The 23,724-nt window shown below is 38.5% G+C and overlaps 1 protein-coding gene across 1 annotated transcript in view; it reads left to right on the top strand.

The window, feature by feature from the left end:
- Positions 1-23,724, top strand: part of LOC150100744 (RING finger protein 150-like) — a 143,118-nt gene that overhangs the window by 74,782 nt on the left and 44,612 nt on the right. Inside the window, exon 2 of the mRNA XM_090401879.1 lies at positions 20,754-21,007. Within this exon, the coding sequence (XP_090258005.1) occupies positions 20,754-21,007 (254 nt within the window). The remainder of the gene's footprint in view (positions 1-20,753; positions 21,008-23,724) is intronic.

Below are 23,724 nucleotides of genomic sequence, written 5' to 3'. Positions count from 1 at the left end.
TCGTATTTAGTGTTGAATACTATGGCTACTCTCTCCTTCTCTTTCCTGATTGTTATTGCCTGAATATACATTTTGCATTTATTGCTTAGAAAGATCTCACCATTTTTTTGTGTTTTTGTTTCATCACCCCTCTCTGCCATTCAGGCTTTTTATGTTGATAGTACCAATTTTGAACTCTGGTGATGTGAGTTGGGATGTGTTTCAGGATTTGTTTCAGTGGCTGACTTTTCGTTGTTCGCCCCTTTTTCCTGGCGAAAACAACCGAGGGCCTTTATTTAACCGGGCGACGCCCCAGCCGGCATGAAATTCTGTCATGTTTTACTATCATTTTACATTGTGGTTTAAGTCAATAAGAGTACAATTACTCGGCTAAATCCTAAATTGCGCCCATCCTCGTTCGTTCAGTATCCAAATAAATACCTAACAGGGTGCGCCACGAGAAGGTCGAGGATTGGGCATTAGATCAAAAGCCCTGGTCGGTTCTCCGCATTCCATTATATGGCTTTAACCCTTAAGCACCTCTGTATTCGTGTTCTATAAAAAAAAAAAAAAAAAAAAAATGTAAAGTATGTTTACATTTTGTTGAAAATTTAAATTTATTACACATTAAAAAACTAATCTCGGAAGGTGTCCTAGCACAAAGTTAAGCAAATAAAGTAAACCAACTACTGTAAATTTTGCAAAATAAAACTCGTTTAGGATTGTGCAACTAAAGCATAATAATTGTATGTTATCTGTAGATAGTATATTATGTACATATGCAAATATATTTATAAACTCCCACCCACTCACAGGTTGTAAATTTATAGCACATTAGTATCCTGGGTGGGTTTAGGTATTTTTTTTAAAAAAATGTTTTGTATTTTTACATAGTCGAAAAACCCATCTCTTGAGACCACACACATTTTTCAATGCACTTCAGACCTCTAATTAGTGGAGTAGTGGTGATGGTCTCGCACTGCTATGCAGAATCCCACGTGATTATAAAGATGACCATCGCATTTAAAGACAAAACATGTCCATTTTAGGATTCGAACCGTAGCCTGTTGGTTGTGAATCGAGTAGTTTATCCACTCTGCGAGATAGGCTGGATAATATTATTTTCCTAATATAAAGGGAAAAAGTTTCTCATTGAATTAGTTAATGACAGAAAAATCATCTGTATTCCTCAATCATCTATGTCATGAAAACTTCTTCAGTATAATAATACTTGCATTGTAGCAAAAATCCGGATTTTTCTGCTATGACTCAACCTTACAAATCATACGTGTATAATATTCCCCCTTCTCCTGAACAGGTTGTTTTGAAATTTTGTATTTTGGGATATTTACTAAACACTTTCAGAACAACTTAAAAAAAAAAACAACGCGAAATTGGGTGTGATAATTATATTTGTATGCTGTTTGCTATTTTGAATGATAGTGATATTATCCTATTTGGCTTGTAGTCGGCACAGAATGCATGTACTGTTACTGCATACTTAAGAGAGTCTCAATAATGACCAATAGGTTTTTTACTGTGTCGGTCGTTTATTTGTGTATAACATCTACAGACATAAATACATTTTCCACCTCCCCCAACGTCAGGCTCTGCGACAAATCGGTTGGAATCGCTTAAAGTCGCACCATGTAAAATAGCGGACCCTGCACCAAGCGGGATATAACTCGAGGAAGAAGGAGTCTTTTATTTGTGTACGAGATATGCCATTTAATCGATATAGTTGCTCGTGTTATTCTCGGTCTGCTCTGCAGGCGATTTATATGGCCACTCCACTTCATATCAGCATCGTTTCAAGGTATCGCATTATGTTTACCTGCGTGATGATTGCAGTTTTATAGATGTAGCTATTATCTCGAAGGCCGATAGCAAGATATTTAATGGATTGTGTCTGTTGGTTTCTGAATATCGTATATTTTGTTTTGTCAGAATTTAAATGTATGCAGTTAATTGTAAATCAGTTTGCGGGCCTAGTTGGCCAAGTAGATAGTTTCATCCTCTCAACGGTCTGTAAGGTGGAATCCCGCTACAGTGTGAATGTTTGTGAAACTTTTTTAAGGATAGTAGACGATTTTCATAACTTGATGCGAAACTACGATATTACTTATTTACAGGTCCAAAGTGCTTGAAAAGTACCATGTTTGCTTTTGATCTATCTCTAGAGCAGTGCTCCCGGGAGGCTTACCTTTCGTGGGTGTGATCTCACACACACACACACACACACACACACACACACTAGTACCTGCTTAAATCGTTATGCGGACAGTAGCTGTGTCAATCTGCATAGTAGAATATCTTAACACTGTTAGATATTTAGATAACACTGGAAGTTGATTAATATCATGCATGTAGTTGTTAAAAAAAGGGAGTAGGGAAAAGAACTGTATCTTTGGGATTCCACACGTCATCCGTAACGCCTTGCTTCAGATTGAAGCAACTACAAGCATAACATTATAGAACACCAAGCCAGAATCTCGTCACTAAAAACTCACTTTCACATCCACTTTACTAGCATGTATGGTATTAATACAAACATAAATGACGTTCACCATCACTTGCAGATTTCCGGACCAGACATCTTTATCTTGACAGAAACCCAGAGTCAGCTATATCTACTACTGTCCAACTCCGACGCCTGAACTAAACCTCACGATTCCTTTCGCCACAAGGAATCGTGAGGTTTAGTCAGATTTCACAAGCTATGTCAGATTTCACCTGTGTCTTCGTGAAATCTGACATAGCTTGCCAGAGAATGACTAATTTAGAATCCCCTGTTTTGACCTTCTCTGGCTGAAGGTTTCCTCTCCCCATTTAGTAATATTCCTTGTTGCATTTACCGGTCTCCAAATACTGTAACCACCCAGATCTCTTTATATTCCTTTCCATAACTCGACTATCTGCAATCCAGCTATCCAAATAGTGAAGTCATCTTCCCAGGCGCTCTCAACGTCCACAGTACCAACTGGCTCTCCTTTTCCAACATCAGCGATCATGCTAGACGAGAAACAGAAGTCTTTGCGATAAGTAATGACCTAACGCAAATCGTACACCTACACACTCGAATTATAACCTTCTTCACTTTCCACATACTCTGTATCTCTTTTTGACTAGTTCTTCTTCTAGTACACAATAGAGGTCATGTCTCCTCTTGGTAACCCAGACAACGTTGTACAAGTCTCCTTTCTCATAGAACTCCCTTCTTCCAACTACTCCCGACTTCGCATCCTCTAGCACTACAAAGGTGCTAATTGGGATTCTCTCCGGAATATCTGCTCCTCCTTTTCTTGGTCTGACTATTGTCTCTACTCATTCTATCCTAACACCTGCTCTGAATTAGTCACAGAAATTATCCTCACTAGCATGAAGGTTTTCATCCCCCATTCAGTCCAAAATCCTCGTCGGCTTTCCAAGCCCTGGTTCAACAGAAAGTGTATCATAGCAGTTAAACTAAAAAATTCAACTTACTCATGGCTCGCAGCAAGAACTGCAAGAACTCCAGCTTCATGCTCCGCCTATAACAACACATGTGCAAACAGTCATCAGCAGATTCAAATCAGCTGATTTGGATCTGCTAATGATTACTCTACTCTGCTGATACTACTACTCTCTCTCTTGCTAAGGCCGTTGGATACTTCTGGGTACTTGCACTTCCACCCCTGATGGTACCACTGCTATTTCGCCCAAAGAAAAAGCTGACCTCCTGGCATCACTCATTTCCTCAAACTCCAACAAAGATTACCGACGGAAATTGCTTCCTGCTGTACCAGAATCCAAGCACCGTATATCTCCAGTAGTTTTTCACCAAAAAGACGTCAGAAAACTACTAAATAACTTGGACACTAAATATGTCTTCTGGCCCTCGGGGCTTCTCTGCAATTGTTCTCAACAGTGTCCTCCATAGCTAACACCTGTTTTCCATCGTCTCTACAATATATTATACATAGCTGGTACTTATAAGGAGTCTCGAGTCCATCTTATACAAAAAAGGGAGATAGAAGTCTACTGTTAAACTATCGACCAATTGCCATCACCTCTGTCCTCTCCAAAATAATGGAGAAAATCATCATCCCACTTCTCCACTACGTAGAGTCTCCAGTTAATTAGCGACAACCAGTATGGATTCTGCCATTCAAGATCCGCAGCTGACCTCGTAGTTTACATCACCCACCATTGGACACGTGTCATGGAAAGGTTCGGAGAAACTTCTGTTGTGGCTCTTGACGTTACCAGAGCTTTCGACTGTATCTGGCATCGAGGCCTGCTAAACAAATTTATGGTCTTCCTGCCACTTTATGTAATTGGGCAGTCAGCTTTAACTCTGGTTGTTCTCCAAGACAAGCAGTAAGTAGATGGTTCCCTCTCTTCGAGCTTCACCGCCAATGGTAGAGTGCCTTAAGGCTCTTTCCTATCACCTGCTCTCTTTCTCCTGTACATAATGACCTACTCGCAATCACCACTAATCCTATCCACAGCTTTGCAGACGATAGTACTTTCCATTCATCCTACTTATTTGACAAACCGCGCATTGCAGGTATCCCAAGCATTAAGATCTACAACCAAGGCCTTAAACACTGATCTGTATACTATCCTTTAATGGGGAGAGGACAATGTGGTCATGTTCAATGCCACTAGAACACAGTCTTGCCTCTTCTCTCGCAAAAGAAATCTCACCTCGTATTCCCGTACCCTCAATAATACACAAATCACCAGACAAGATCAGATCTCTCTGCTTGGACTAACATTCACTTCGAGCCTCTCCTGGCACAAACACATCCCAACAATAGCTTCCTCAGCATCCAAAAAATAAAAAAGAAACTCTGCATTCTCTTTCGTTCAATGTGCTATTTGACATCCAGGCTACTTCTCACATGTTTGGGGTGGAGCAACTAAAACTCTAAGAATTTTCGATGCTGTCCAGCGAGCAATTCCGCTCATAGATGATCCCTCTCATAGATTCACTTCAGCCTTGATCTCACAGATGTAGTATTTCATCACTGTCTTTTAGGTACTTCAATGGTCATTGCTCTGCTGAACCTGCAACCATCATTCCTCCACTTTCTGTTGAACCTGTTAATACAGTAATACAAAAGAAGCAGCTGCATACACCGAACTCGTTCTCGTCTTCCTATTTTATTCCGCCTACCTCTGGAATACCTCATGAAGTGTTCTCAAACAACTACCACCTGCAACTCTTCAAAAAAAAAAAAAAAATCAGTAAATTTCTATCTCAGTCCTCATCTGCACAGCACACGTCATTGATATGTGTGTGTGTATGTATATAATGTAGTTTTCATGCACACAAGTAAATCGGGTGTTTCAATATGCATTAGCTTTTCTAGTAGTATTTTTGTGTAAGAGAGTATTCAATGTCTTTGAGAAATATAAAAAGAGCGATTACAATTCAGTTTTGTCTAAGTCGGTGTTGATTAGTTCTGTAAAACCTTCCGAAAGTTTTTTTTTGAATTGATACTGTTTTCGAAATGATGTCGCATTTATCTGTATCATGGTTTGCTTTAATTGGATCTTTGATGGAAGATAGAAACCTCTTGCATGAAGGGGGTCTTTTTATATGTAGTTCTATAATGGAGTCAGTAGAATGCTGATTGAATTCGTTTGTTGTTTTAGAGATTTTGCTTCTTTCATGAGCTAGTTTCCAAGGGCTGTGTGAGTGAAATCCAACAACTTGTTGATTAGATACTAGGTTGCTTTATGTTCTTTTGTGTCATCTTATTTTATTATTATTTTTGCTCTTGTTATATGCAAATATGAAAGTTCCCAGGGAGTCTTTCCTTTTTATATCTGTTATTATATTTTGTGTTAGCCAAGATTCCATTCGAACTATACAATTCTAAAGAATTATTATCCAATAGTCTGATTCCTTCTTTACTTTGTTATCTGACACATACTATATTATCTGGAATGAAAGTTTAATGTTAGTACATACACAAAGTCGGAGTTTACTATTTGGATCGTCCGTTTTTATAATTTCTGCATAGTATTTTGTAGCCTCAGGGTTTTGTGAAGATTCTTCTTATTTGTTTTTCCTGAATTTTCATGTAACTGTAAAGCAATGAAATAGTGTTCACTTAGTGTCCATCTTATAATATAACATGCATCCCGCAGAGCCTCCATAGCTCAGTTGGTATAGACGAGGCCTTTTATTTGAATTAGAATTCTGTCTAGGACCCGAAGAATCTTTATCAGGGCTTTTCAAGTGAAGGTGAGTTAGCTGGTCTCATACGTAGGTTCAGTGGCGTACCCAGAGGGGGGGGGGGGAACTGTCCGCCCCGGGCACCGAACTGAATGGGGCCAAGAGCATGGAATATCATTATTATTCACCAGATTTTTGTATAAAAATGTGTGTAACATTTTCACTTCTTAAAAATGATTTAATATTATTGATATTCGTAAATATTTTTTTTTTTTAATTTTGTGCTAAATACGACATACATATATATAATATGTAGATAGTTAATTCGAATTCAAACCAAAACGCTCGAATTTTGTTGAACGAGATAAACGAGAAGGAATGGTGAATAGAGCAATCGAATATGCAACAACAAAATGCGATAAATTGGACATTCCTATAGAAATAAAGGGGCAAAAAAAGGCTGAAAAGAAACATGCCAGGAGAATTGTTGGACGATGTTGGTCTTACACTTCAAGAGAAGCTGAGAAGATCAATGTTTGTTTGCCTCGGTCGCTTTTTTCTAGAATTATGTAGCTGTAACAAAGCAGTGGATGAAATAATGACGATTTTTAGGATTCTACAACCCAATATTTTAATACATGGCACAGAAAAAGATTTTGAAAATTGCATCCGCAATTTAATAAATGTCTATGATGAATTTCGAAACGAAGACATAATTCCTGAAATAAAAAGACTTCAGCGACATCTAACAGCTGTTAATATCAGCAAACAAGAAGCAGAAAAATGGACAGCTCTTCAATTATTACAGTTCATTGTAGAGTGGGATTTTGTGGAATCTCTTCCAAATATTTCACTGTGTTTAAGATTTTTTTTTAACTATTTGTGTATCAGTGACTTCTTGTGAAAGAAATTTTTCTAAATTAAAATTAATAAAAAGTTACCTGCGGTCCAATATAACAGAAGAGAGACTAAGTAATTTATCCGTACTTTCTATAGAAAATAATTATGCCAACAATATAAACTTTGACAAAGTTATTGAACATTACTTAAATGTTAAGTGCCGCAGAATGTAAAATAAAATGTGTGTTGAAAGTTAAGACAGATGTTTTTTTTTTTTTTTTTTTTTTTTTTTTTTTTTTTTTTTTTTTTGAGGTGAACAAAAAAATGTCGCCCCGGGTACCAAAGATTCTGGGTACGCCACTGCGCAGGTTACAGGGTTTTTCATTCTGCATCCAGTAGAACACACGCAATTTACAGACAAAGAATGCTTATAAGCAGAGGGCTGTCTTATCCTAGAGGGTTGAAGCATACTGGGAAGGTCTAGACCAGTGATTTTCAACCTTTTCCATAATACGGCACACCTAGACTAATTATTAAAATTCTGCGGCACACTAAAAATATATTCTTTTACTTTTTTTTCTCGCGGTATACCCGAAGACTTCTCGCGGCACACCGGTTGAAAATCGCTGGTCTAGACGCTTGAGTGCCTGTTACAGCCGCTGATGATGATAATATTGCATAGCCATTTTGTGATCGGTAAAACAAGATGCGATTGTATTTTCGGTTATTGCAAGGGTATTGCTAATGGCAAATGCCTAAGTATTTCTGCCTGCTTAATCAGTGACAGAGGTGATACTGACACAGTGGCGTAGCTAGGGGAGTGGGAGGGGGAGCGTCCAGGGCGGCACTTTTTACGTGAAACACAATTTTATTTTTCGACGATTCTTTTATTTATGTTCACTTAGTAATTTTTATGACTTAATTAATAATTAGGTTTTACAGACAAAGAATGTTTATACAACCAAAATAAACATAGTTTTTTAATTTATTTCCTTACACGTCGTTTTGGCTTTTTGTAGTATTTTTGGTGTATATTGAGAGGGGCGGCAAAAGCTCTAGCTACGCCACTGACAATAGCGTAGCGATAACTATTGGATTATATCTAATTCAGTCTGTAGTGAGGGTATACCCTTTTGTGGAAAAGAGTTGCGTTTGATTCCTGTGGCACTACAAAGGGAGTCTTTATATAAGGACTTTCTGGTTAAGAGGTAATTCGTCTCATACCGAAGTAGTAGGGTTTTATTATTATTATTTTATTTAACTCGGGTTTTACCTCTCTGGTGAACTGGCCCTGTGAATCCGTGTACCCATAACATATCAGCAAGTGGAGTAGGAATTAACATGTATGGTATGTTAATTCTTAATCCACTGTCATTAGAAGAACTGTATGCTGTTTCTGGACCAGATGAAAAACAAAGATGTAATGAATAAACTAAATGCGATACATTTAATACAATATGGTTAACAGTACAGACGAAAATGGTTACAGCTTGTTAGCAGAATGGATAGGACCAGGAAATTTCAATAGTTTGTTTGATACATCCTTAGAGGAAGGTGATCAGCCAAAATATGAGACCATAACAGACCTACCAGGACTGCTATGGGACATGATGATGATGGTATGCATTTGAATTTGACACGGAACTTTCTCTCATTTAAAGACATTTGAAACGTCAGGTAAAGGAGAATAATTTTATAACAAATTTCTATAAAAACTATTTTATGCAGGAACAAATAACTACCCTGGTGAGAGAAACACTTCGAGGGTCCCTTCCTTATCTCAAAATTCATTTATCCTCTCAAGCTTTTTGTCCTCAATGGAGGGGGGGGGGTTCAGAACAGTGATAGTTAAATTGTGATCTATTGTAAACTTTTCATCTCTACAGAACGGTGCCCCATTGCTAGAAGTTCGCACTGCGTAAATTTAAATTCGTCAGTCCCCAAATGGCACTGAGATCGTAGAGAGCATACTCTCTATGAATTCCTTGCACAATTTTTGGAAAATTGTAGTTTTAGAGATACAGTATTAGGTCATTCAATATATTATTATTATTATTTTTTTTTTTATCAATGACGCTTTCGCGAACCATATAAACAATAAACAGAATCTTAATGTTGTTTGTGTTTACTGTCTCAACTTTAAACTTAAGATGTTTTTTCAGAACAATTCTTGGACTTATAAATTCTCTCTGTGTGTCTCTCTCTCTCACACACACACATACACACACGACACAGTAAAATGAAATGCTTTTTGCGGGATTTGCTTTTTTAATTATTTTCCGGCATGACTGAGATTTTGGCTACTGCATATTCTCTTACTCATCTCTAAGAGCATAAACATATTTTTCAAATGATGTATGCATGATCTTGTATTTTTTCAAGTTCCATGTACCTAATGGTTAACATGAAGAAATTGACCTCATCACTTTAAAACAATGAATTTGTTTTCAGTTTTATCAGAATTGGGTGAAAAATACAGAAGATATATGAAAAAAAAAATTCTGACATGTATAAGCACCTTCTTTCAAATATGGCAAACATGTACTAATTCCAATACCAACTACTATGTACTGCACAAATAAATAAATAAATAAATATCCTATAATGTCCAACGGGAGCGGGCGAAGCTCCTCTAACCCTAACAAACTTATACATGTTTGTATAAGGTGGGGCAATGGCTATTTGTTCCTGGTATACATTGCTTGGAAAGAAGTCAATGGACACCAGGAACAAATGGCCATTGTGCCCACCTTAATAAGTTTTAGGACCACCTTTCGCTGCAACGAATGCAACAATCCTACGGGACACACTTGGGGAAAGTGTGTCCTGTACTATAGTGATCAATGGGAATTTTGGACCATTTTTCCTGTAGGCATATAATGAAGTCCTGGACTATTGTGGGGAAGACATCTCTTTTCCTGGAGCCGTCGCTCCAGTTCGTCTCACATGTGTTCAGTAGGATTGAGATCAGGGCCCTGTGGAGGCCAGTCAAGTGTGGTGACGTTCATGTCAACAAACCACACTGTTGCTGCAGTAGCCTTATGACAAGGTGCATTGTCTAGGTGAAGGAGACAATGATCAGTTCCGTAGAAACGCCACAAAGCAGGAAGCATTGCATTGTCCAGAATGTTCAAATACCTTTCGGAATTCACTGTTCGTGACACCACAAACAAACAAATTCGATGCCAAACCAGGAAAAACAAGACCATACCATCACACCTCCACTTCCGAATTTTATATTTGGGATTATGTCCTCTGGTAAGAGATGTTCACTGGGAATCTGCCACATCCACACTCGTCCATCTGCTCGGTAGAGGGTGTAGCGTGATTCGTCGCTCAATAATACCGCATTCCAAGCTCCCATGGCCCACTGTACACGCTTTGCATCACTGAAGATGATGCTGCGTGTTGGTTCGGGTAATGTGGGGCTTACATATTGCAGTCTCACCATAAACAGCTGATGATTTTGTGCAGATTTGTGTTCCAGTCGATACCCGGAACTCCTCTTTCAACGTCTAGGCCGACGATTGGTGGTTTTTACATATTATCCTTCGTAGCATTCCACAGTCACGTTCAGCGAGTATAGTGAGTCGTCCACTGTGGGTAGCTTGCAGTTAACTCGCTGTGCTTCCATTGTAGTGTGGTATCAACTGATTGTTGACCTGGGATGGCCTAATTTGTCAACAATTTGCCATTGACTTGGGCCTTCGTCCAATTTATACCTGCTACAAACACGGGACTCGTTACATGGGATGATGCACCTTGCAGCATGGTGTCCTTTGACTTCTTCCCAAGCAGTGTACTATAGGTACTTTTACAAACTGCAGTGTATGCTCTTGCGGTCTATGCTAACCATGACAAACATTGCCATGTTTAGCATAGACTGCGTATGATCCATTCTGTAAGTATTGTTAATATTGGCAGTAAAATGCTTTCATTTATTTCGGTTTCATGTTTAGTTTAAGAAGTCCATTGCAAAGAGACCTTTGCAATGGACTTCTTAAACAGATATCTTAAGCGCCTCTGTAGCGCGATTGGAAAAAGCCTAAGTCCGATTCTCGTCGTGACGAGAGGAAACTCGGGTTTTTCATCCCACATTCAGACAAATCGGCCTTCAGGATACATGCAATTTACAGATAAAAAAATACAAGTGGTGGTGGGCAGTAGATGGCGGTGGTATATATGATAGTGACGGATGGAAGTGGTGGAGAGTGTGCCGGATTAAGGAATGGGTTGACCGAGCACCCACCCGGGGAGCCAAACGTAGGGGTCGCCAAAACTAAAGTCGGCACTAGGGCCTTAGTTTCATAACTATTCGCAAATTTCAAATTTAAAAATGATGTTTACTTCCCGAAAACATCAATTCGCCATTAGAAACTTTATAAAATTTTAAAAGCAAGCAATTTGCAGAATATAGTTCCAAATACGTGGGTCGCATTGAGAATTTTTCTGACAATTAAAAACTGTAGCAACAGCTGAAAGAAGTTTTAGCAAATTAAAACTTATCAAAACATATTTGCGATCGACAATGGGGAGTGAGAGATTTAATTCTTGTTATATATTAAAAATGCTGTTGCTCAAAAAATAGACATTAGTGAAAGAATAAAAGCTTTCGCAGATTTAAAACTAAGAAAAAAATACATCAAAATTATAATTGATTAAATTAAAATTAGTGTAAAATCAATTTTTGTTTGTAATAATTTTTGTTTCTTTTTTACGTAGTATATCTGAGTGAATAAAAATAAGTAGAAATATTGAAGTTGTGAAATTATTAATACTTTGAAAAAAAAAAACTTACAATTAGAAAGTAATTAAATGTAAAAAAAAAAAAAAAACTTAGACTCCGCGTGAAAAGCCAAACGGCTTCATCCCCTTAACTTAGACTCCGTGTGTTTAGACCCCTAAAAACGTACACACTGTGTCCGGGCGCGTGACATTATCTTGGTCCGTCACTGGGTGGAGATTAAGTGTTTTAGAGTAGGTGCCCTCCCTCAATCAGTCTCCACCCCCCCCCTGGAGGTGTCACCAAATAATAATAATACATACAATTTGCATTGTGTGTAATATAAGAAGGCAAGGTGTGACCCTGTTGATCTCTTCATTTATTGCACATGCTTAATAATTTTATAAACTAATAATTCTAACGATTCGCTTGCATGTAAAAATTTTAGCAGGATAACTGATCTAGTCACTAAGAATAAGTGTGACACCCAAGACAGTGCAAATCGACTTATAGTGGATGTATTATTATTATTATTATGTGACACCCCCAGGGAGTCCAAAGACTCATCAAGGGAGAGTGCCAACAGCATTGAACGATTGATTCCCTTCCAACCACTAATCCCGCTCAAACTTGTTTAACTTTTTGCGTGAGCGATACCTGTCTGACAGCCAATCAACTATCCAACTTACTAGGCTGTTATCTAATTCCATGTTTCAGTCTAGCTACTAGCTTGTCATGTGGCAGTCTGTCAAAGCCCTTTGATTAAGTTTTTAGTGGCATTAGCGTTTTACTATTATTAATTTGATGGGATTTCACAGCTGAGTTTTATACCTTCACAGAGGCAGACGGTAAAAGCATCTTCCTCTTTACCCAGCACAAGCAAGAATTTTGTTTCGTTTGCTGATATTGGAGGATTGGATTACCTGCTTGTTTACTAAATTGTTTTAAGTTGTTCAAAACAATAATCCGTTTGGCACGCTAAACGGGATGCGACGCCAGGCAACTACATGTCACATAAGTTAATACAATGTGCGTGCTCATGTGTGTGTTTATTTTCCTAGCAGTAGTATGCATAGAAATCTGACCATGGAACTAATAAGAACCTCCACCAACATCAATTAAAAGCAATCCTAGAGAAAAGGAAACAGAAAACAGACATCTAACTAACTCTCAAAAAGATAAAAATAACGAAGAAGAGCAAGAAACAAAAACGGAAAAACAGCCAAACAAACCAGCGCAGCTGCAACAGGGAACCTTTGCCTCCAAGCATTCTGGAACCCTCCCAACAGCCTGTAGAGGGGGATGAAGAGATCAAGTTTCTTGAGTCCTCAGATGATGAAGAGGAAACTGGAAATGCAGGTCTTCCTCACACTGAAGGCCCACTTACAAATGAGCAGCTTCAGAGCTTTCTTAAAAAAGTTCGAGGCTCTTCACAAAAACTGCAGACAGCCTATGACTACACCACTGACATCAGTGGCCTTATCACCCAGCTGGAAGAATTAAGAACCATTCTGGCAGGAAAAAGAGGGAGAAAAATCATCAATCTCAGGAAAAGAATATACTACCTGATAAGCGGGCTTGAATCCCAGCGGCAGCGTAACTATCCATAAAGGAAGTGAGGATTACCGCACAAAAATAAAACTAAACCATAAAATAATGAGCACCTCAGTAAACCTTCTCTCACTAAAAGCTAGAGGATGTGCCACACCACTGCGAAACAGGCTGGTCCTGCAACATATCCTTGCCTGCCGGCCAGAAATAGTTATGCTGCAGGAAACTAACTTCCATTGCAACAGCAAAGCTTCATATCAACACTGGAAGAACTGACCTTATACCATGCATCACTGTCCTGCCATACAACTTCATGGATCAGGAGTCAGCATTGGAATTCACAAAAACAGTGCTCTAAAATTAGAAATAATCGATACCTTTCCCAGGTGTGCAATATATGCACTCATTACAACTCAGACAGGAAAGAAAATATATATCATTAACATATACATTCCACAAAATGAATAGCTTGCAGTTCAGGTACTAGAGTTTGTTCGAGACCACCTCAGCAAGGTCAATGACCACATCATACTGGTAGGGGATTTCAACTGTACTCTGGATCCTGCAATGGACAGACAGCAATGTCAAGAACATTGACACTCACTAGCTCAGCTTCTCCAGGATGTAATAAATGACTATGAGCTGACTGACACCTTCAGACACTTGCACCCACATGAGAAAGTGTTTTCCTGGAGAGCCGAAGGTGGTCCTACCAGTGTCCTATACCAGGCAGGGCTCGATAGATACTACACATCAATGCACACAATACCCTACATCAGGAGAGTCACATACCATCCATCAGACCATGATTCCATCCTTCTTAGTATTTGCATTCCTGGACACACACTGGACAAAAAGGAGGAGCATACTGGATATTTAACAACAGGATACAGAATATCTCAGAACCTCCAAAATCTATATCGAAACTCTCATCAGAGATATACCTACTTCCCAATCAATTTCCAAGTGGTGGTCACTCTTTAAATCCAAAGGTAGGGTATTTACCCAAAAATATAGTCACCAGAGAAATTTGAATAAGCATTCAGTCATTAAAAATCTCAACAACAACAGCAATTGCATCATCCAGAATCTGAGGAATACCAATCCCTAGAAGCACCATACACTCACACCTAGAGCACTCTGCAAGAGGAGCACTAATAAGAGCATGATGCAAACACATTAACTTTGCAGATGCACCCACAAAATATTTCTTCTCACTAGAAAAACGCCAAGAAGAGTGCACCACTATATCTGCTATAACAACAGATAAAGGAAACATCATAGAACATCATGATGAAATCCTGTTATATACCTTGCAGTACTACAAAAATTTATACCAGGACAACTCAACATCATGGAGTCCATGAATATAATTCTCTCCGATGTGAAAAGACTCTCACCAACAACAAGGCGTAACATAGAACTCCCTGTCACGTTACACGATTTGACAACTGCCTGCACCTCCTTACCTAAAGATAAATCTCCTGGCATAGATGGGCTCACCACTGAATTTTACCAGTCCTTCTGGGAACAGCTTGGACCTATCCTCTACAGAGTATTTGTCGACGTGAATACCAATGGCTTCCCACTCAATATGACAACATCTGTTATTAAACTCATTACAAAGACAGGAGATGCGACGAAATTAGGAAACTGGAGATCCATCTCTATCATAAACACCGACTGTAAAATTATATCAAAAACCATTGCCAACAAACTTAAACCCGCTCTGAGCGAAATAATAAATAGGCATCAGAGCTATTCCATCCCTGGAAGATCTATCCACGAAAACTTACACCTCATAAGAGATCTCATAAGCATAGCCTACAACAACAGTGGAACAATGGGTCTTGTAACTAGACCAAAAAAAAGCTTTCGACCGCATTGAACACCTATACCTCTTCAGCTGCTTGAAAGCCTTTGGCTTAGGCATCATTCATTCTATTAAGATGTTGTATGCCAAGGCACACTTTTGCATGAAAATAAACAACAGACTTATCATAACTGTACCATACAGCAGAGGTATTAAATAAGTCTGTCCACTTTCCGGTCCTCTTTACACAACTGCCATTGAACCCTTTTTGTGTAGACTCAGCATGCTGCTTAGGGCATCCTGTCCTAAACTTCCCTACTAAACCATAACCCTGACAGCATATGATGATGTTACAATCATAGCCTGCAAAGAAGAGGACTTCCATACCATACAAACGGCATACCAACAATATCAGGCAGCCTCAGAAGCCAACCTAAACACACATAAAACCACAGGACTATGGTGTGGCAATAGACAAACCGAATGGATTCCCCTATGTCTGGTACGTGGTCTGCAGAGGGAAACACATACCTGGGGATTTACCTAGGTAACACGCCCTCTTATGTGGATAAAAACTGGGAAACACTAATCAAACGTTTCAAGCAAGTACTAGGAAAGTGGACAGCAATACAAGCCTCCGCCTCCACAAGAGGCAGAACAATAATCGTTAACCAAATAGCCACCAGTGTCCTTTGGCATACACTAAAGATTCTCACGCCACCAGTACAATTCATCAAACAAATAAAGTCAACCATCTATCGATTCATATGGAACAAAACAAACTGGCTTTCCTACTCCAAGCTATGTACTTCTCTCAAAGATGGAGGACAAAATTTGACCTCCATTGACAACAGGATAAACAACGTTCTGCGCTCGATTTCTCCTTAATACCCGACAACAGGAAATATCACACAAATGCACCACTGAATATATTTTCACTTCTGCCACTAGAGGTCTCTCTCTCTCCACAACCTTAAGAATGACAACAGCTCACGTGCCAGTAAATCTAACAAACTTCTACAAAGATGCCCTTCAACGATGGAAGAAGCTAAACCTCCAGCACACAGTGAAGACAGCATCCCTACCTGAAATCCTCACAGAACCCATCTTCCACAACATGATGGTAAGAAGCCCAATCACTCAGAAAGAGATTTTCTTTCCTCCGTGGAGCTGGAGAAGCATGAAGATCTTGGGTGACATTCTTTCTCCAAGCCTCGCCTGGCACTTTCCAATATCGCTTGAAAACCTGGAATATGGGATCAGTCTGAGCAGATACACACTGTAAAGGCCACTTTTCAAGCCGCTATGCCTGATAGCATAACAGAAGAGGGCTTAGCCCTCCTAACTCAGAAGATCCGGTGCTTATCTTTCTGATAAAAACCAATAACTAATGGGAGAAACTTGCACCGATCAACACCAACCAAAACTACAGCACTCTAACACAACAGTCGATTCAATGGGACCTACCATATGGCACAAGAGCCATCAAACCTGATGCAGATATTCAGTGGAGAATGTGGCACAGTGTATTACCCACTCCAACTATATTATGAAAATTTAACTCAAACGTCTCAGATTGATCCTGATTGATAGCAGAACTGCCTGTTCTGCTATTAATCAGGAACAGCCTGGCATATCTACTTAGAATGCCCAGTCAACACTCAATTAATCAAGATGAAAAGCCAAACGGCTATTTTTTCTGGCGAGGTTGATAAGTAAAGGGGATAAAAATCCCTTATTGTTTTTCAGCCAGTATGCGAAACTCTAAGATAGAAAACTACGATCTAAACGTTTCATGCCGACGAACTGTCGGCGGATCCAAGCGTAAGTGACCACTTGGCAGTGCCACACCAAGGCAGCCCGATGCAAAGGTGGAGCAAGACCCCTCACTATTCTTGATATTTTCTCATAATGTAAAAAACACACAGCTCCTAGGAGATGTAGTACTGCTCTAGATTATGAGGAGAGGTCACTACCCAGACCTGTTTCAACCTTTTTTGAGGTCTCATCAGTGAGTAGCTAGTCCTAGATGATATCAAAGTTTAAGTGAAAAGAACTTGCATACCTTCGCTATACGAATGCCAGAAAGGTGTGCCACTATATTATATTATAACATATATTATAACTAAGATGAAAAGCCAAAAGCTATTTTTTCTGGCTAGGCTTTTCATCTTAGTTATAATATGTTATAATATAATATAGTGGCACACCTTTCTGGCATTCGTATAGCAAAGGTATGTAAGTTCTTTTCAGTTAAACTTTGATATCATCAAAGTTACCCCTCAAAAACTCAAGAAACTCATTTTCTTTACTTCCAGTTGCTATCTCATCATTCCAGTCTATATTGCTATAATTAAAATCACCCATAATGACCACCCTTTTCTTATTTTCTTGGCTAATTTGATTGTACATTTCATTATCACCACCATCCACATTACCTGGTCTATAAACAACATCCCACCAAGTATTTGATTCCATTCACCTCTATCTCACACCATACTGCCTCAAAACCACTGGCATTATTTCCATCTTGCATCTCTACTTTATATGGACATAACTCTTTCTCTATCATCAATAGCACTCCCCCTCTCTCCCTTTTACTCCTTCTGTCCTCACGAAACACATCATACCCTTCCATCTCTATTCCTGTCAGGATGTCATCCTCTTCCAACCATGTCTCTCTTATTCCGACAATCTTTGGGTGAACAGACGCAATTAGTGCAACCATTTCATCTGCCTTGTTTCTTATACTTCTAGCATTTGTATACAAACACAACAGCTCATTTCTGGATCTACAGCTAGTGATTCAGTAGCCTTTTGCCAGAAAGACTTGAGAAGTGTCATGAATAACCTAGGTAACAAAGTCAGAAGACTTTAATGTTATTCCATTCCCCCCCCCCCTTGCCACACACACATCAACCTTTTGACACATGACATTGAAAAGTTCAGAGAAAGTTCTGTTGTATGTGATATTTCCAAGGCGTTTGAAAAGCATGGAAGGTTACACAGCATACTGCCATCCTAGGTATGCTTCCAGCTTTGTAATAGTCATTTTTCTCTCCAGTTGTTTGCTGCATTCCTGTTGGCTTTCTCTCTCCTTTTCTTCAGATATCTGTGCAAATGAAAAAATACTTCAGGGCTCTGTTCTATCACCTGCTGTCTTTCTTCTATGTATAAATAATCTTCTTGTTTATTGTACAGCAAAACTATAGAAAGGATTAGCATGATAACATGTTCTGTTCTTTCTACTCATTTTCAATGCAAACATCTAGAAAAGAACATGCACACACACATTTACAGATTCCAGAAAACTAACTGCCTTATTATTATTATTATTATTATTAAAACAAGACCTCATGGAGTCAAAGACTCATCTAGGAGGTCCTTTTATCTCACACACATCTCATCATACCTGGTCTTAAACACATTCAAACTCCTTGCAGACACCACACTCTCAGGCAAGGCATTCCAATCATTCACAACTCTGCACGAAAAAAACCTGCCTCTCACTCCCCTACTCACACCCTCTTTATACAGTTTCCAGGTATGACCTCTGGTTCTCCCCTGATCTCCCACTATTCTATGTAGAACTTCTCCACCATTGATCCTATAACAACCCCTCACCAACTTGTAGGTCTCTATCATATCTCCCCTCTTCCTTCTCTCCACTAGACTCTGCAAATTACATCTTTTCAATCTTTCCTCATACTCGACATTCCAGAGGTCAGAAATTACCTTAGTCAGTCGCCTTTGCACCCTTTCCAACATCTCTTCATCCTTCTGAAAACCAGGTGACCAAATCTGGGCACAATAGTCCATGTGTGGCCTAATCAAAGCCTTATACAATGGAACAAGAATCTCCCTACTTCTACACGTCAGTGTCTTCCTCATCATTCCCAGAAGTCTTTGTGTTGTCTTCACAATTTTGGCGATGTGTCCCCTAAATTTTAGATCCTTATCCGCTATCACTCCCAGATCTCTTATTTCCTCTACTTCCAACAATATATTCTCACCAAGCATAAATTCTGCATCCCATCTTTGTTTTCCAAATTTTAAAACCTTACATTTTGCAACATTGAACTCGCATCCCCATTTGCTTGCCCAATCACTCAATTTATTCAAGTCTTCTTGCAAGGCCACAACATCTTCACTACTCTTTATGGCTCGTCCCAACTTTGCATCATCTGCAAACAACTGAATATCTCCATCCAAATCTTCGCCAATATCATTAATATACAAGTTAAATAGTAATGGCCCTAAAACAGATCCCTGAGGCACTCCACTAGTGACTTTCCTTTTCCTGGATATTGCACCCCCATACACAACTTGTTGATACCTATCAGATAGCCAGTCTCCAATCCAATGCACTAATCTAATATCCAACCCCATCTGCTCTAGTTTGACTGTCAACTTATCATGAGGTACTCTATCAAAAGCTTTTGCAAAATCCAAGTATATTACTGTGTATCCTTCTCCTCTGTCCAAGGAAGCAGTCACTTTATTGTAATAAGTAAGTAGATTACTAAAACACGACCTCCCTTTAGCAAATCCATGCTGTCCATCAAAGATTATACCATTGTTGTCAACCCAACTCTGGATCCTAGTTCTCACAAGCTTCTCCAACAACTTAACCACAACACCTGACACACAGATAGGCCTATAGTTTGATGCTTGAGTTCGATCACCTCCTTTATGAAGTGGCACAATCTTGCCCTCCTTCCACTCTTTAGGGACTTGACCAAGTGCAAGACTCGTATTAAAAAAATATGTCAAGGCAGGTGTCAACACTCTGGCACATGGTTTACATTATATCTATGGTTTACATTATAACCAAGGATACTTGGAAGATCACAATTCTTAAAGACCCATTTAAAAGAGACAGAGAGAAAGAAAAATTCTTGATGCTATCCAGAAGAGGGCACTTCATGATCGATGATTCTTTTTTGTCTTTTCTTTTCTGCTATGTCTATGATAACATGAGCAGTAGTTATCCAACCTTCACTTCCAGTTCATCTTCTAACTTATTAAAATCTGCTTCTTCTATTCTTATCAAATTCCATTTACTTTTATTCTCTGAAATAGCTTTTCCCACCAAGTGGTCCTCCAAGGGTGCATCTTCCAGCTGTCTAAAAGAATATAAAGATTCCTTCTCTTAACCCATGTCTACATACTCCAGTAGCATGCTATAGAATCTTAAACTTCTAGTGTTTTGGAATTGACATAATTAAGTATTACAAACAGGACCATGGAAGATGAAACACAAGTTGAAGATATAACAATCAGAAGTAAGCACTATATATAAACACATTGCTTTTGTTTACTTAGTAAATTTTTAAATTATAATTGTGTTAAATTAATTATAAATTATACTAGTTTTGAGAAAGTCATAAGCAACATATGTTACAAAGCATATAGCCCATGGATACAATTGTTTATGTAATATCCCAGAGTTTGTTTTTAATTTTAAAGAAAGCTATTTTTTTGTTCTGTACAGGGTATTCAGGATATTTAGTCTTGTAATAAGTTTGAAAAAAGCTGTATATTTGATGTGACTTTTATGTGAGTAAATAAATAAATTGTGTGTATGTGTGTGTGAGAGAGAGAGAGAAAGTGGATATTTCTGTATAATCTTGTCTTAAATTCTTCAATGATAACAAGCTGTGGTAATATTTTTACAGTGTTCCAGATGGTGTCTGTATTTATTCCCAAAGAAAAAGGTGAAGAAATTGCAGCATTGGTTGACAATGGTACACGAGTCATGATGCAGATTACTGTTGGCACCCACAATTCCTTCCACTATGCCAATATCAATCGCACTTCTGTTCTCTTCGTTTCCATATCTTTCATTATATTGATGGTCATATCCCTTGCTTGGCTGGTATTTTATTATATCCAGAGGTTTAGATATATCCACAATAAGGATCTACTATCTGTGAGTATACAATATATCATTGCACATGGCCTTTATGAGTCAAAAGACTAAACTTGTATTAAAATTATAATGATATTGTATTTGTAAATGACAGTTTTCATTTGATAAACAGTACAGGGTGATCAAAATTAAAGTGTCCCTGTTTAAGACCTTGTGGAGCACCACTCTGTGATCCAAATGCTGCAAAACTTTGCAGGAATACATTGTATGTTGTATTTCAGAAGCAATTGTGAAAAAAAAAAGTAGTTCCAAAATTCACCACTAGGAGCATTGTAAACACCAAATTCATGGAATTTGCATATCATGCAATTGGGTAGATGCTATGAGGGTTTAAAAAGATGGAAACGAGATTTTTCCCTTCATCCTGGTTGGTAATATCATCCACAGTGATGGCACTAACCTTGTCCCAACATGCTTTGCTCTTGAAGCTGTATTACCTAAACAGTTGCAATGTTGTTGTTGCATTCTGCGATGTTTGTCACCTGAACAGATGTCAACAAGGTCCACTATCTCCATGTGCTTTGTGATGAATAATTAGTTGTTTTGAAGAAATGGGATGATTGGGAGTTAGACCCAGCAGAGGTTGCAAACCAATCAGTTCACAACAAGTAAATGTTATTCATCACCTGTTGTGAAGCAGGCGATGAATAACAGTGTTGGTTCCTGCAGTACCCTGTTGAACCAAGATACATGGATGTGCCTTATGCAACTGTATGGATGATTCTGCATTTCTACCCCTTTCAAGATAACCCTGATACAGGAGTTGCATTCACAGGATTTTGGAAGTCAGCTGACATTCCTTGCTTGAGTGAAGTTAGATGCTTTGTATCCATGAATGATTTTGTGGAGAGATGAGGCTCACGTTCATCTGAATGGAGCTGTGAATATTCACAATTGCCGAGTATGAGCTATGCAAAAACCGCATGTAATACAACAAATTCCTTTGCATTTACCAAAGTTACTGTCTGATGGGTTTACAGTTTTGTTTATCATTTGACCATTCTTCTTTGAGGACATTTGCCAGTCGAGTCCTGTGACCTGCTCAGTTACTGCTGAGAGGTATTGCGATATGATAAACAATTTTGTTGTGCTGCAGCTGCAGCTACAGCAACGCTTGTGCATGGATTCAGTCATTTTCATGCAGGATGGGGCCCCTCCACATATTAGACAATCTGTATAGGAGGTTCTTTGAAAACATTTTACAGAAGTCAAAGTGATACAACTGTGCATTTCCCACTGCATAGCTTCCTCATTCACCTGATCTGATCTCCTGTGAATTCTGGCTCTGAGGATTTCTCAAAGACAGGATTTATCAGGATCATCCTGATAACTTGCCAGCACTGAAAGACACCATAATGCAGCATGTGCACAACATCAGTCCAGACTATCTGCATTCTGCTGTTGAACACACTGTGCAAAGTGCAGTTTGTGGCATACTGGGAAAGACAGCACGTTGAACAGTAGAACCTGTGAATACATAATTGAAGTGAAAAAAATGTGTTATGCTTGTGTCGCTTTTCTCCTTCTTACACACACAAACATTACATTTATATTTGGAACGTAATACAGCACTTCTGGTGGTGAATTTTGGAACTACTTTTTTTTTTTCACAGATATCTTCCTTATGAAGTACAATGTATTCCTGCAAAGTTTTGCAATATTTGGATCACTTGGTGGTGCTCTACAGCGCCTTAAACAGGGATACTTTGTATAACCTTGTATAACATAAACAGCATATTGATGTAGTTTATAACTTGGAGTACAGTGGAAACTTACTTATGTGGCTCAATGGTTTTGTAGTTATCCATCATTTTACAAAATCACTGTGAGCAGTTTTAGTACTGTATTAAAATGGAATAAAATTGCATATGATTTTCTCAGATCTGATAGTGAGATGAAGTAATGTATATTTTTCAGGGAGCATTAATTATAATAATACACAATACTTATAAGCCCTTATGATCTGTGACCTGCCTTGATTGGCTGTTGTAACCATAATTTCAGGATAAAGTGGATAGTTCTATAAAGTCTTTTTTACTTGGTTACAAAGTAAATTATATTTGTCAAGAAATTATATTATTGTTTAATCCTTTATCAAAGTGTAAGCCAACAAGTTTGCACATGAAGTATCTTCCCATCTAAGCTATTTATATATAGAGGCTGTTGACGTCACATCAATTGCCTTAGTATCCCATTTATGCAAAGCACACTTCCTTTTGGATTTACAGTATATTGCTATGCATTATGGGAAGGGTCAATACCATTACCAGTTTCAACCTTTATTGAGCTCTGGTCAGTGGAAACCAGACCCAAGAAGATACCTTGGCAATTCCTTAATAATTGTAATTTACTTTGTAAGCAAGTAGAAAAACTTTCTACAGCAATTTCTGATCCAGAGTATTTTAATAAGATGCTACAACCTTTTTACTACTTGTATATGGAAAATATATCACTTCTGCATTAATTCAGCCTTGGTATCTTCTTGTGTCTTGCTCCCACTGACAAGACCTCAATAAAGGTTGAAATCAATGTGGGTAGTAACCCTTCCCATAATGCTTAGCAGTATACATATTTAAAATGTTGTGCATTAATGGATACTAACAGTGGTGAGCTATGAAAATTTTAACAAAGGGCTTGCATCATCGAACAAAAAAAAAAAAAAGGGGGGGCTAACTTAGCCCTTATGATACTTATATTGTGACTGTAGAGCTGCTGAC

The sequence above is a fragment of the Typopeltis vanoorti genome, chromosome 12 (assembly GCF_054136105.1).
Source record: "Typopeltis vanoorti isolate ZY-2024b chromosome 12, IOZ_Tvanoo_1.0, whole genome shotgun sequence".
NCBI lineage: Eukaryota > Metazoa > Arthropoda > Arachnida > Uropygi > Thelyphonidae > Typopeltis > Typopeltis vanoorti.
This window is presented reverse-complemented; position numbering and strand designations above follow the sequence as displayed.